Here is a 14,869-nt window from a genome sequence, read left to right as displayed (position 1 = left end):
CTTCTAGTCAACAAAGGTTGTATTTTTGGGGACTTTGGTGCAAAAAAAAACGTCGTGATTTTATTTTTGCACGTTTTCTGTTTGGACACATGGGGGCGCTGTTCCCCCACTGCAGTCGCTTCCAGAGTAAAATAGCAAATTTTAAATTGTTTACTATGAATGGCAGTTGTTGGGAGTTGTACACTTTTACATTTATTTTCATTTTTTTCTTTTTAACCATTATTTAATGGTTATGTTATTTTTTTAAGGAATAATAACGACATATACAGCACTTTTGGATTCCCATCCCAAACCCCTCAAACATCTTTCCTATCAATCAATGCCATGTCTCCCACCTTGCCTTCCCTCCCTCTCCTTGCAGTCCGTCCACATCCCTCCCTCTGTCTACATGCATGCCCCCCCCACGCACAAAACACGCCAGAGGAGAGGTGGCGAGGCTGCTAGGCAAGAAGAAGAGGAGGAGGAGAGACAATAGCCTGTGTCGTCATGGATGTTTAGTTAGGCGAGGCGCAGCAACAGCGAGCGTGCAGGTGAAAGCGGTCCGTGAACGCATCTGGAAGTTGCCACTGTCTTTTTAATGTTGCCCACCGAGATAACAGGAGTGTGTTTCACCTCAAGGTAAGACAGCATCCGTGCAACAGGGCAGCACATTTTAGCCACTGGTTTTATTTGTAGTTGTTTTTTTGTTTTTTTTTAAATTGTGCGCAAAATTCGGTGCTAACCACGCAAGTCACTCAAACGCGCAGTTCTTGCACGTCTTTTATGATAAACAGTAATTTTTATCCGTTTTTAATGTTCTTTCCACTTGTATTTTTATCTACACTCAAATTATTTATTTTGTGAAATGTTCTCTTATAAATTATTTGATAATTGTGCATTTTGTTTTCATTACAGTTGTAGGATTTTTTTTTTCTCGTTTGGTGTCAACATACAATTATCAGTGCATAATATAATGTGCCCCTCGTGTATTTTTCATCCCCCCAAGCTTCCAGTTAGTCATAAAGCCAAATTAGATCACGCTTGAATTTCCATAATTCATTTGTTTTATCGTCTTTTATTGTTTCTTTAAATAATGTGGCAATTAAAGGGACAATCATCAGCCGGCATCAAATAATTATGGTCTTTAAATATTTATCTTAATAATGAGGCGAAAATCAAAATGGATGTTCAGTGCAATTTGATTACAGGCCGTGCTTGTCCTATTAACGACCGTTGAGCTGTTAAAGGCAAAGAGAGAATAAAGTGAGAATAAACGGATACGATGTTACGCAATGAAAAATAATTATATTCCAAAATGATCATCTTAAAATAGGCGTGTTTTCGTTGTGACATGAAAAATGTGCAAGATTTAATAGAACTTCATCCAAAAAAATCGTGCATGAGGGCCTGTTTATTTCTGGATATTTGTTATGACAGATTTCATGTTTTTAAACTGTATCGTCAAAAACAAAAAGTTTGAAATTTAATTTCATTCTCGCAGGATTTCATCCGGCGTCAGGTTCCATCTCAAATGGCTTATCATATCGCTTGTACTTTTTTCTAATCATTTATTTTATCTGCTGTATTGCTGTTGTTTTAAATAACATTTAAAATAATTTTGTGTGCTTTTTGGGGTTTTTTTGTGTGTTCAGCGACCACACTGAGGCAAGGAGAGAAGGCATGAAAACGGAGGAGAGCCAACAGTCGTGTCTGCAGCAGCTTCCATCTTCAACACCTTTTGTTGGTGAGTGAGACAGACTGACCAACTACTCGCATCAAAATATAAACATAAATAAAGATAAATAAATAGCTTCTGCAACTTATCTAAAAGGCCCAAAACTCCCCGTGGCGTTCATTTAGTTTGGCTCCGATGGGCCTTTTTATATCAATGCACTGTCTTCACAATAAATACCACGTGGGTGCTGATACACAATAATAATAAAACTTAAGATAATTATACTATACCGAAGGAAATTAAATAAATAATAAGAACGTGGCATTTATTTCCCAACTAAGGCCAACAGGGAAACTAAAAACGCGTGATAAATAAAAACGTTGCAATAAAAAGCAAAAACTAGTATAAGATTAAAAAATATATATGAACAAGAATCACAAAGAGTGCAGAAATACACTCGCTGGAAAAGACTTAAAAAGTCAGAAAATCTAGCCTATATTGTTAAATTCTAATTACATACCGTCATACTTTACTGATATGAAATAAAATAAATGCTCACCCCTATAACTGCCTCACTATTAACGACTGCTTCTAATATTTTTGCTTACCATGAAATGTTGATTTGTTCATTTTTTTTTTTTTACTTTAATACATAGAAGTGTATCGATACTAATTGATTACTCGAAGTGTACCAATACTAAGGGCTGTTTCTAATATTTTTGTCATTCAAGCCACACAGGGAAATAGAAATAAATTACATTTTGATTACTATCCCATCAGTGCGTACTCAATAAACACAAGCAAATTAGCACTATATTATACCTGTAGGCTGTTTCTAATATTTTGCAAGTTGCATATTTCGTGCGGCTAAATAACCTAAATATTAGAAACACCTGTCACTGCAATGCAGCGCCTATAAAATTGTACAGAGTCTTCGTTTTATTCTTTGTTTCATGTTTCAGTTAATTGTATGCGTTTACAAATATTTACTGTAATTATGAATTTTATGTTCCGATTTACGGGACGCGGCTCCGTTGTAAATCGATGAGCCAATTAAATTAAGGATTTTTGTGATGGAATTTCACTCTTATTTCACGAGTCGTTCAATTTCATCCTACTGGGACTGTTTTATTTTTTTACTGTCGTATATGTCGGAACCGTTGTAGGCGGTAAAATTAAAGATTTTTGTGCGATTGTAACTTTTCTTGGTTCCGGGTGGGCCTCGGTCCCCCTTCGCGACCCCCACGCAGGTCCAGACTACTCGGGTGGAGGCAGCGAGGTGTGCGCGGGCTGCTCGTCCCCGATCGCCGACCGCTTCCTGCTGCGCGTCAACGAGCGCTCGTGGCACGAGTCGTGCGTCAAGTGCACGGTGTGCATGAGCGCGCTCACGGGCACGTGCTACTGCCGGGACCGACTGCTCTACTGCAAGCCCGACTATGAGAAGTAAGGATCACATCACACCGGCATGCATGTAGAGTCTTGAGGTCATTACTGGGGCGGCGGCGTATGGGTGGGGGGGCTGTGCAGGGGCAACTCACCCCCATGCTTCACTTAACTATCACAACAAATAAGAGCTCGAGAGTCAGTTGACTGAAGTGTAATTAACCTGTATGCCTGGTTTGTTTGCACTTGCGATATTAAAAAGTTACAAGAAAATGTTTTTTTAATTTGCAACATTAAAAGACTCAATTGAAGAAAATCAAAGGGATTTTAAACAGCGACCATTTAACATGAGTTCAATTGTGATAAATACTGAGCAGGGTGTGCACAATTGCGCAACCACATGATCTCAGTTGTTTGTTTACATATTCCCTTTCTAAACGATTTTAGTTTCCCCGACTTGTTATGTTAATTTCTTCGAGGAACCACGTAGGAGTTTATAGATATGCTTTAAAATCAAATTTAATATTTCAAGTTGAATTGCAAGTGTATATAATGCACGGGGAACTTCGGTTAGGATTTTATTAAGTGTCGACAGGTTTATTCATGTTGTCTTTTCCGTTTAGATGGCAGGGAGGAGATGTCATACATAAATAAACAACCGGCGTAACACACAATGCAAATCTCCCATCGTCATTCCAGATGTTCAAGCATGTTTCTCATTTCCTGAGCCTGAACTATGTGCGTTAGGGTTGCGTGCGCGGCGCATCGTCGCTATCAATGTTTTGAAAAGTGTCAGACTGCATCCAGCAGCTCCCACTCTACCTGACATCTGGAGGAGCCAGCGAGAGCTCAGTGAGGCGTAGCCAAAGAGGAACTGGCCGCAGATGAAAGTCCCATTGTATGACGTTTATCTTTGGGGGGGGTAAGCACAAGCTTATCAAAAATAACTTTTTTTTTTTTTTAATTCCAGGGAGTGAAAAAGCGTATTTGTTCCCTTGGTGTAATGACTGTAGTAGTAGGCCGAGATTAATAGCCGGAGGCTCATTCGCTACATGCTTGACTGAGTCCCCCTGTATGCATTCCATATGGATTGCTGCCTTGTTTTTCGGTTGTTTCCGTGCCAGACTTGGCACTCGGTGCAGCCTGTGACCTTCAGTGAATCAGCAACAATGTCTCCTTGTTTTCCTTGCATGCACTCGCTCCGTCAGCGCCTCCCCCGTCCGTATGTGTGCCGCACATCACGGCCAGTATCTTGAGAGTGCATTTGGAATCGTTTTATGAAAAGTTGTGGGAACACATTAAAGTGGAGTTCATTGTATGCAATACAAGACAACCAATATGGCAAAGTTTGTATTGATATTTTGATATTTTTAGGCTCACAGGTCCTCTAGTATATTGACAAGAAAAGAAGAACCAGGCATTTTCTTTGTGCTATAAAATAAGGAGGTTTTTATTCCTCTGTTTCTTCATTTATTATGGAAATGAGGGGATTTAAAAAGGAATCATGTGTGAATCCATACGCCGTCTTGTTAGGGAGCAGATGTTTACGTCGAAGCGTTCCCGCTTAAACTAGATTATTCCACCTATACATAAGACATATGGTATATTCCCAGCGGGAGCACTCACAAAGTGCGTCAAGTTCGAAACTTTGATGTAGTACTCATTTACTTTGTCATTTATAAAGTTCATAAAAGTTTAATGGCACAAATCCCCTCTGAAAAATTAGAATGAAATTGCAGTGGAGCCTTGAGATACGAGGGAAAAGCACTTTAAGAATTAATAGCTTTGGTCTCCTTTTGGTGTGTTCCACTCAGCCACTAGGGAGCAGTATAAACCAGTCATGCAGACATAAGCGAAGAAGAGTTTCACAACTACTTTAAGTGACTTCAGTACACGATGCGCTTAAAATTTCACCTCTGCTGCATTCCGCGCAAGATTCTGACGAGGCTATTTTGCAGCACCGCTGTGGGAATGAGGCAAATGTGATCATAACAAAAGTGCTGTTTAAGTAAACGGGGCCTCTTGACAGCCGTTACCTTCCTCCAGTGTAGTTCAGCCACATGGTTCCTCGCCAAGCCGCGAGCTTTAAGAGCGTCGTTTCCCGGTCAATGATGTCGAGCGCGGATAGAATGAGCCTGCGAGCCCTCCTCGTAAGCTTCCAAGACCCTGTGGAAAAACAGGTCGCCGGGGGTGGAGATTCACCAAAGCTGGGATTTAATAGCTCACTCTGTGTGGGGTGGAGGCCGCTCACGCTACATCTTAGCTTTAGAAACTCACACCCAAGGAGATCCCACCGGCTGAGGACTTTTTTCTTCTTTTGAGGTAGCAGAAGAGCTTTGAATTGTCACATCGTGATTGTCAGACTGAATTTGTGCAGTTATGTTCGGAACCTGAGCCCTTTGGCAGTGATGTCAATTGACAGGAAGTGGAAGCGCAAGACAAAATGGCCGCCCCTGGGTTTACGAATACAGTGATCCCTTGCTACTTTGCGTTTCGTTTATCGCGGCTTCACTACATTACGGATTTTTTTTTCCAAATTAAAAAAAACATTTAAAAGTCAAAATAAAACTTCTAAATTTAGGAAACATGTGTCTAACTTTTAGGACAATGTAGTATTGCTTCAAATGTTTACATTCCTTTAGAAGTCCGTTTTCGCGTTTTAGCACGATCGCGAATTAGCATATTTCCGCTAACTCGTTAGGCTGCCCAGTACTTCTTGTTGGTGACCGTACTTCGCAGATTTCAATTATCGCGGGTGGTTTTTTGGAACCAATTATCCGCAATAAGCGAGGGATTACTGTATTATTGTCAAGAAATGTTTGACTTGACTTCTGGTTGAAGAACATTTCTCTTGTTTCTTCTGTCGCCTATCTTCTTCGGCTTCAGTCGGAGAGAAGCCACCATCTCTCCTTCTGTCTGCCACCTCGTTCATCACTGTCTGCTTTGCAATCATATTTCTCCATCCCAAACCTCATTTCCTTTTCAGTGAGATTGATCGCAGCCATGACACCAAACAGTTTATCTCTTGTTTTCTCTTAATGTCGCCACCCCCTCCGCCTCATCCCCGTCTACCACTCGTGGTGCTTTGTGTTCCCTGCAGGGAGTACAATGGGGTGGGGGGGCTGATTGGGAACAAGGCTAATTAGCCTCAGTTCTTGTCTCACTGACATGCTTGACACGGACTGTGGGGAAATATTGTTAGCGCGTGTCAACAAGCTCTCGTTAGCATCAACTAAACCCGGGCTGACTCGTGAAGATCGTGAAGGTGTCGATGGAAGCTTGAACTTACTTTCTACATCTTGACCCAGCATCCTGGGTCAAATTAGCCCAATACGATAACTACAGACAAAAACACAGCTTTGGCTCAGTCGCTCGAACCTGGCTTTGCTAATTCACCCAATTTGGGTTACTTTTAAATCAAGAGTGTGTCAGACCTGGAGTAGATGATGAGTGAAGTTGTGTCCCAAATATGGCATGTGTAATGTTTTGACAGTATTATGAAAGGCCAAGTGTCACGTCATCGAGTAAGTTCGATGGAGAGGGTTAAGAAGACAAGGTGGATTTCTTTTTAGCCACATGTGTGAGGTTGTAATGTTGCCACCATTTTTGCATATTATGAGACCCCGTCATCTTTCACCCCAACACCCCCACACACACACAACAATTTTATAACAGACAGCTAATAAATGTTTCATGGCAGAACAAGCTGCTCGCCTCGCCTTTATTAAATCTGAGATAATAAAAGCAGAGAGGAAGAGGAGGAAGAGTGTGAGAGAGAATGGAGGAGGTGGGGTGTGCGTGGGGGGTTAGGGGGAACGGCGTAGACACTTTCCACCGAATCGCTGCATCTCCTGTTTCTGGGGCAACGGGTCCCGCTGTCCCCCGTCACCGCCATCTTAGCACCCCCCACACCCCCTTTACTCCCCTGCCCCGCTGCTTCCCGCTCCGCCTGAGACAGACAGGAAATGAGAAGCGGGCAGACAGGATATTGCGTTCTGGTGGCCTGGGGATTAACTGTTTTATCTAAACTAACACACACACACACAGCCACACACACGTAAGCTCGGTCCTCGCGCATTGCATTAATTTTTGGTAGCATCAGGTGAAAATCAAACATATTCTGAGATAAATCACAATACAAGCTGGTTTTTAATCATTGGTGCTTTGTTTGGATTGGACCATCACATCTTTACTTGAACACAAATGGTGCCACAACTCATGTAGACATAGACAGACAATATAACAATACTCAGTTGCATATTTTTTTAACCCCTGCAAAAAATATTACTGCAGATAACTGAGTCGCTAACAGGTGTTATGAAAAACGTCCTTGTTTGTGTCTGCATGAATGCATTATACTGCCCCCTGGTGGCCAGGTTACACAAACTAGATTCGATTTTATTTAACTAGAGTAATATTTTCCTTCATTAAAAATATTTTGTGTGTGTTCTGAGGTGGGTAGAATGTTTTGTAATAATCTACAATCAATTTAGATTTTATGAGCGACATCGAGAAAGGGCTTGAGAGATTTAGTCTCGGGTTTATCAGGACAGTAAAGATAGCATATATTAATTTTTTTCTAACTCATTTCGGAAACTTTCATTCACGCAAGAGGACTGTTTATCATTTTAGTTTATCGGCGCACGCCATGGTGGCCAAACAACAGCATCTGGCCTTGTTTTATGGATGTTTGGGCCCGGCCACCTTATCTGCTTTTCCACAAACTGAGCATTGGTGGTTATGTGACTGTGTATATAGTATTGGCTATCCGTGTGTGTGTGAGTGTGTAAGTGAGTGAGTGAGAGGTGTGTGTCACTGTACTCTATGTATTCATATATATGTGTGTGTGTCTGTGTGTGTGTTTGTGTAAGTGAGTGAGTGAGAGGTGGCAGGGGTAGCAAGTATCGTGGGGAATGCTGGGAGATTTTAATAACACAGAAGCAGTGCAGGGAGATTTAATAAACGGAGATGATGTGATTACTGAACCTTGGCTCTGAGCCATTTTGCTTCACAGAGCAATATCCGCCCAACGTGTGCGCACACACACACACACAAACACACACACTCAGACACACTAATAAGAAAATGGATACTAAAGTGACTTAAAAGTACAACGGTTGCATATCGTTTGTCTGAAATGCAGGCTGGTCAATTTGGATGTGTTTAGGATTTGGTGTAGGCATCCATACTACAAGTTTACTTGAAATATGTGTCGTCGTTGTGAAAGACGACTCGGAGACATCTACATATTTATGAAATGATTGCGTGGTTGCAGGCGGGACATTGCCGCATTCGTGACATGTCTTTTGATTGTGTTATTGTCATTGTCTCGTGTGGAATACAGCTAGAAGGGCTGACGACGCGTCACCTATTTTTTTTTTTCTTTAGAGCCTGTGTACCAAAGACCCTCATGGATTTGTGTTTATTATTCTTGTGACAAATAAATCACCTTTTTGGGGGCTCATTATTCCAGAATTTTTACTATTATTATAGTTATTATTATTATTGTTCACATCTGCCCGCCACATCATTTTATGTGGCCCGCGAAGACATTCTGCATCAAATTCGTGTCATTACTAGAATTGCAAATTGTCTTCACTTTTAATAATATCTTTTTTTTTTAATATTTGACCAGTTTTTACTCATCTGATTTGAAAATGAGTTATTTTTCAGTTTGTTTTGTGGCTTTTACTGTATATAATATGAGGTGCTCATACATTTATTTGGGTTGACAGTCATAATGGCCCTCCGAAAGAAGCTATGACTACAATGCGACCCGCGAATAAAATGAGTTTGACTCCCCTGCACTACAAGCTAATAATTTGCTTAGTATTAGACCGTTTTGTCCTCCCTGAGAATTATGTGTACATTTTGGCAGATAAAAAGCCAACATGTTCTTGCTACAGGGTGTCTATTAACATACCAGTTGAAGTTTACTGTAAAACTAAAGTCAAAATATCGACATATAGCCACGTATAGCTAACAAAACGCAATGTTCTATCTCTGCTAGCTTAATGCTAACACGTAAAACAAATCAGATGCGGGTATTGTAGAAAGGTGGGTGACGTAAATTTGACAATCTAGCGAATGTGGGCACGCCATGCTGTCAATTTCAAACATTTGCAGCGAAAAGAGGAATCTGTTTACTGCTGTGCATCGCTTAAATCTTCCTCTAGTTTTCTGATTTCGTAACAAGTGTACATGTAATGAATCAAGGCCTCCAACCCCCTCCGCATGATCACGGAGCCCACAGCTTTTTGAAACGCTCGTAAAGTCGACTGTTCTGCGTCTTTCATGTTCACCGTGTTTGACACGCCGCTTGTACAACACGCTCGCTATCACAGAAGTAACCAAACAAAGAAAGGTCATTGGCAGGCCTCCTTCAAGTGTTTTTCTTATGTTTGACCACATTCTCCTTGATCGTTTCTGTACTGACTAATTAATCCTAGCTTCTTTCATTTAACATCTTAGGGACTACTTTAGTTAAATCATCAATTGTATGATCTAAGTGGCGTTAGATGTTTTTTTTTATTCCCATGAGGACGGATGTAGCCAGGTATGCTGTTTAAAATCCCAAAATGGCCCCGCATGCGGTTGCTCTTTAGCCGCTCGTTGCACCCCTGTCATGGCCGGTTTGAATGATACTTCTATTAGGGGGGGGGATTAGACTGATCTACTTACAGACCCCCCGCTGGGGCAGTTGCCCCTAGTTGCCTCCATTTGCTGTGCTGGGTAAATTCCCACCATGCTGCGCGCGCCCCTATTTAGGGAATGTGAAGACTTAACACGGTCGGTCTCATGTCGAGCGATCGTCATCATTTTGGAGTGTTTTGTCCCTCGGGTGAAAGGAAGTGTCACTTTAGAAAGAAATACCAATAGAGAACAAAGCACTGACTTTTTATTTTTCCTATAAACCTGTACAGTCTTACTTTTGAATAGGTTCTTTACAGATCTGCATCAGAATTATCTTTATGCTATGTTTTTTTTTAGCTAGCAATATTTGAATGTAGCCTCCCTTCATTAGTCTTAAATGCTCACCTACGTGCTTGAGTTTTTCTCAAACAAGTTTTTTGTTAATGGCATGCTATTATGAACACGTGTCGTCATCATAGTCACAGAAAAAGCTTTGTCGGCGACAACAAAATAATAGCGCTAGAAATACTAAGCTAGCATTAGCAGTGTGAATAGGCTGACATTAGACATGGCTGCCATGTTGTTAGCATGATTTATTTGTAACTAAATGTGGGTGGATATTCCGTCATGGTTCCAGCAAAGCCCCTCAGGCCTACTTTCATAGATCCTTTTTTTTTCTATGTACTAATGTCAGGTCATAGAGTTTTAATAGAAATGACCCATTTATTTTATTACAATCTCAACCTTCAGGTACACCATGTGAGTACTTTAACCATAAAACGCAGTCATTTGGGGGAATTTGGAGATACTTTTTGGCAGATGGATTGGAAGAGATTAGCCGTGGCAGCTGCGTTTGAGACGGAATGACAGATTCGGAGCTCTAATGTGCAGACCTGGCTCCAGATTTGTGCAGCAACACCTTCCTCGCACTCAGTCAGGGAGCAACAACACTTTTGTGTGTGCCTTCCTCCCCCTTGCACACTCTCGTGCCAGTACTCCCTTTCACCTTATCCCGGTTTGTATCTAGTTCCTGCTTTTTGGCTCAAATTAGATCTCCGGCGCTCTTATCCCGCTGAAACCCCAAATCTTTGATTGATGATTGCGGGAGCATCAGTGGTATAGCGACACGCATCAGAATAGGTATTGATACTCGAGTGTTTGTGCGTGGCTCAGTGTGCATAAGTGAGTGGCTAGAGATTAACCCCATGCTATCCTCAATCCCTGGTTATGAGTTTACAGCGTCTGTCTGGCCATCGCCCTGTTTAAACAACAATCTAATTAATCCCGTCTTTATTAGTTTCAGTGAACTGGGGGCGGCGGGCTGGGAGGGCGAACTGGGAATGCTGGCAGAAAATACCAAGGTGGGGTAGGGAGGGGGGTATCGGGCGGATGGAGGGAGGGTAAGGGAGGTTGTAGGAAAGCAAGAGCGAGAGCGGGGATTTGAGAGGAATTTCTAATGGCGGGGAATTAGGTGCCGGTGAATGGGAATGAGTTTGTGAAGTGATGGTGGGGTTGGAAATGAAGGGATGAAGAGGTGGAGGGATAAAAGCGGGAGAGCGAGAGGAAACGGTAGACTAAGGCTAACTTTATAATATTGAATTGTATGAACATGGTGATGGAGTGGTTAGCATGTCCGCCTTATACGTCTGAAGTTCAGAATTTGAATCTCGAGTCATTGAGCAAATTGTCTAAATTGTCCATGGTGTAAGTGGGGATTGTTGTGACTAGTCTAGGTTAGTTAGCTAATATTAGTATAAATTAAATTAGCATAGTTAATTTGAGGCCGCAGTGATTCTCGTCACTGTTGTACTTGGTACTTGAGAACAATGTTGTACTTGGTACTCGAGTTCACGTTAACGAAAGACTCACAGCTTGAGTTTAGTTGTATTTAACATTTTGATGCAATTTTCCTACAATTTGGTTAAACGTACATTTATGTTACAGGAACTTGCAATAGTATTATTTTCGTGAACACTTAGGCCTACTATACTAATGTACTTTAATGTTAGTCATGTTGGTGGCACTTTTAAGTGCATTTTTTTTTTACTTAGTCCTTGGATTTAAATCTCCGTTTTTTTTCCCAAGAAGATTCGTGAAATGACATGCCTTTATAAATCATTCAGCTGATCGCACCGTAAATTCCACCGTGAAAGCGGTTCAATCCCAGGCTCACTACTGCCATCTACTCTCCAAAATATGTAAGTGAAGCACAACAAATGAAACAGATTCTCACTCAGCAGTACAGTAATTCCTTGTATAGCAGATGTTCACTTTGCCGCTCTGTGAATTGGGTAATGTTTATACGGCCTTTAATTAAGAGACGACGCTAATCTCAGGAATTGTTGCATACGAGGAGGAAAGTGTTGAGGGGCTCCTTGTCTACGCCTCCATCTTTAATTACCTCACCTCCTTTCAGCTCCTTGACCCTCATGATGCTCGACTTTACATCCAATATGTAGGCGTCCCTCACCATGTGTGCACCCCCTTCTGTTTTTGTGTGTGTGTTTGCAGGCTGTTTGTGAGGAAGTGCAGCTCCTGCCTGCAGGTGATTGGCCGCTCCGAGTTGATCATGCGCGTGCTGGGCCAGGTGTACCACCTGGGCTGCTTCAGCTGTTGCGAGTGCGAACGCCGGCTGCAGCGGGGCGACGAGTTTGTGCTGAAGGAAGGTCAGCTGCTGTGCCGCATGGACTACGAGAAGGAGAGGGAGATGCTCGCCGCCATTAGTCCCACGGCCACGGAATCGGGTAGAAAAGATGGGAAAACCCGAGATTGTGACCCAGAACCTCAAAGTTGCGAGGCAACCGCTAATGTTAATGTCTCTCGTGTTTATCAAGTGAAAAGTGAGGATGAAGATGGCGGCGGGGGCTCGGGAGGGTGCAAAGGAGGCGATGAGGGCAAGGAGCACAAACGCTCCAAGCGACCACGCACAATCTTGACCACGCAGCAGAGGCGCGCGTTCAAAGCGTCCTTCGAGGTGTCGGCCAAGCCTTGCCGTAAGGTGAGAGGGCACGCTGAATGTTTTCAAACTACAGTGGGAGTGTGACTTGATATGAATCTGAGACTTATTTTCTTTTTTATCATTAAGTAATACAAAGTAAATCTAACCATCAGGTGAGAGAGACGCTAGCTGCTGAGACGGGTCTCACGGTGCGAGTTGTGCAAGTGTGGTTTCAAAACCAGAGAGCCAAGGTAATACTTTTATAGTTTGCAAAATCCACCTTCAAAATCTTGAGTGTTTTTTTGGCATCAGATGAAAAAGATTGCCCGGAGACAGCAGCAACAGCAACAACAGCAGCAGGAACAGGAACAGCTGGGAGGGGCCAGGAGGGGTGCAAATCGAGGGGGACGTCAAAGCAACGATGACAGCGAGGGTAAACACTTGATTTTTCCTCCATTTTGTTCTGGCAAAATCTTAAATAAAGCATGTTGGGTTAGCGATTGGGCCCCAATCTGGGTTACATTTAATCCATACATTTTAAGAGCGTTGGTTTCCTCATCTCCACACAGACGGCTCAAGTGGTCACGGCATGGACGGCATACTGGGATTCCCCTCTCTGCCTCGACAGCAGCTACTCACCCTGGACCCCAACATCTACGGCGGGGAACCCTTCCGACACGGACTCACTCCGCCTCAGCTGCCCAACGAGCAGCTTCACCCGTACGGTAAGACGAAGACAGTTTGATAAGATCTTAGAAAAATAATACACTTCATTTCCACTGTGGGGCGCTAAATGCACCTCAGATGGGACTCGAACCCACAATCCCTGGCTTAGGAGGCCAGTGCCTTATCCATTAGGCCACTGAGGCTGTGAGAAGTTCTTGGTGACGTATTCCACAGAGTCACCGCTCACCACAAATGCGTTCCTCTGCAGATTCCGAGACTGTGTTTCACGACCTGGACAGCGACGGCAGTCTGGGTCATCTCGGCGACTGCCTCCTGGCAGCAGGCGAGGGAGGCCTCCTGGCCGCGCGGGTGGGGAACCCCATCGACCGCCTGTACTCCATGCAAAATTCCTACTTCACCTCGTGACCTTTAGAAACACTCGGCCAAACTTTCCTCTTCCAAATCTCACCTCAAGAGACGCAGCTAAAATGACAAAGGGAAAAATAACGCTTACAAATTGTTGGCCAATAATTTGCCGTCTCTGACAATGATGAGAACGTCTCTGAGAGACAAGGAGAAAAATATTCATAACACACTGGAGGACAGTTTTGCGCTCAGGTTTTGTGTGTGTATGTTTGACCTGAGATGTAACTCAGGATATTACACTGGATAAAATTCAAATTAATCAATGTTTTATAAATGTAAAGAAATGTTTTGAAGCGACCCTCCATATGAAATGATCATTTACATTTTTTTCCCACCCATTGAGACGCCACAACAGGGTCATTTTTACGGCGCCTTATTCGGAGACAGGGTTGACGAGAGACTATTAACTTTATTTTATAGTTAAATCAACAAGGAGTGAACCACTTTCACCAACAAAAGGTCGCGTACTACCCCAAACACTGAAATCCAAATGTAAATGTGTGACTGTGTTGACGTAAATAATTGTAGTCGTTTCTTTCCATATATATTTATTTCTCTCATCACAAATTAGATGGGTAGCCATTTTGTACCTTCTGTGATAAGCATGATTATTTGTCACAGTGTAGATTCTAACGCATAGCTTCCAGACAAACAGGAAGGCAGCAACGGGCTCAGAAAGCAGTGCAATTTAAAAAAGGGAAAAAATAAATAAATAAGTCTAGCGATGCTTTTAGCTGCTAAGTTGGACACGTGCGCATTTCTACAGTGATATTTTGTGAGGGTAACTTATTTGTGCCGTGTTAGCTGAGTTGCAATCTTATGTTGTGACGTGCTTTGAATGTATCATGTTGCTGTATATTCAATACAGGCTGCAATTTCATGCTACGGCGTGCTTTTATTGTTTGTTTTCTATTTTGACGATGCTTGGATTGCCTCCTGTGCTTTTCGCCACTATGTTATATTAATTCAAGAATAGTTTGTTCTCTTTGGTGGGCACAGAGATCATAACTCAACAAAACTCCCTTCTCTGAGATGGCCTCCTCCTCCAGCTCTTTTCTTCCCAAACTCCCTATTTCAGCGTCAGCGAGTCGTCGGGAGATTTTGTGTGGGAGTGCAACATTCTGGTTTAATATTTGACTCTGACTCAGCACCGTAGATGATGAGGGGGC

General features: G+C 42.5%; 1 protein-coding gene and 1 non-coding gene across 2 annotated transcripts; one reads left to right on the top strand and one right to left on the bottom strand.

Moving 5' to 3' along the window:
• Positions 1 to 80: 80 nt before the first annotated feature.
• Positions 81 to 14,583, top strand: lmx1al (LIM homeobox transcription factor 1, alpha-like). The gene is made up of 9 exons (XM_037256833.1): positions 81 to 618; positions 1,632 to 1,723; positions 2,905 to 3,097; positions 12,182 to 12,414; positions 12,505 to 12,668; positions 12,782 to 12,859; positions 12,921 to 13,041; positions 13,178 to 13,333; positions 13,543 to 14,583. Exons 1-9 carry the CDS (start codon positions 578 to 580, stop codon positions 13,698 to 13,700), a joined length of 1,236 nt encoding a protein of 411 aa, XP_037112728.1. The 5' UTR covers positions 81 to 577; the 3' UTR covers positions 13,701 to 14,583.
• Positions 13,405 to 13,477, bottom strand: trnar-ccu. Its single transcript has one exon. It is a non-coding gene; the product is annotated as a tRNA-Arg (tRNA).
• Positions 14,584 to 14,869: the final 286 nt, after the last annotated feature.

The sequence above is a fragment of the Syngnathus acus genome, chromosome 8, assembly GCF_901709675.1.
Source record: "Syngnathus acus chromosome 8, fSynAcu1.2, whole genome shotgun sequence".
Classification (NCBI taxonomy): Eukaryota; Metazoa; Chordata; class Actinopteri; order Syngnathiformes; family Syngnathidae; genus Syngnathus; species Syngnathus acus.
Note: the sequence above shows the minus strand (reverse complement) of the source record. Positions and strands in the feature narration are given on the sequence as shown.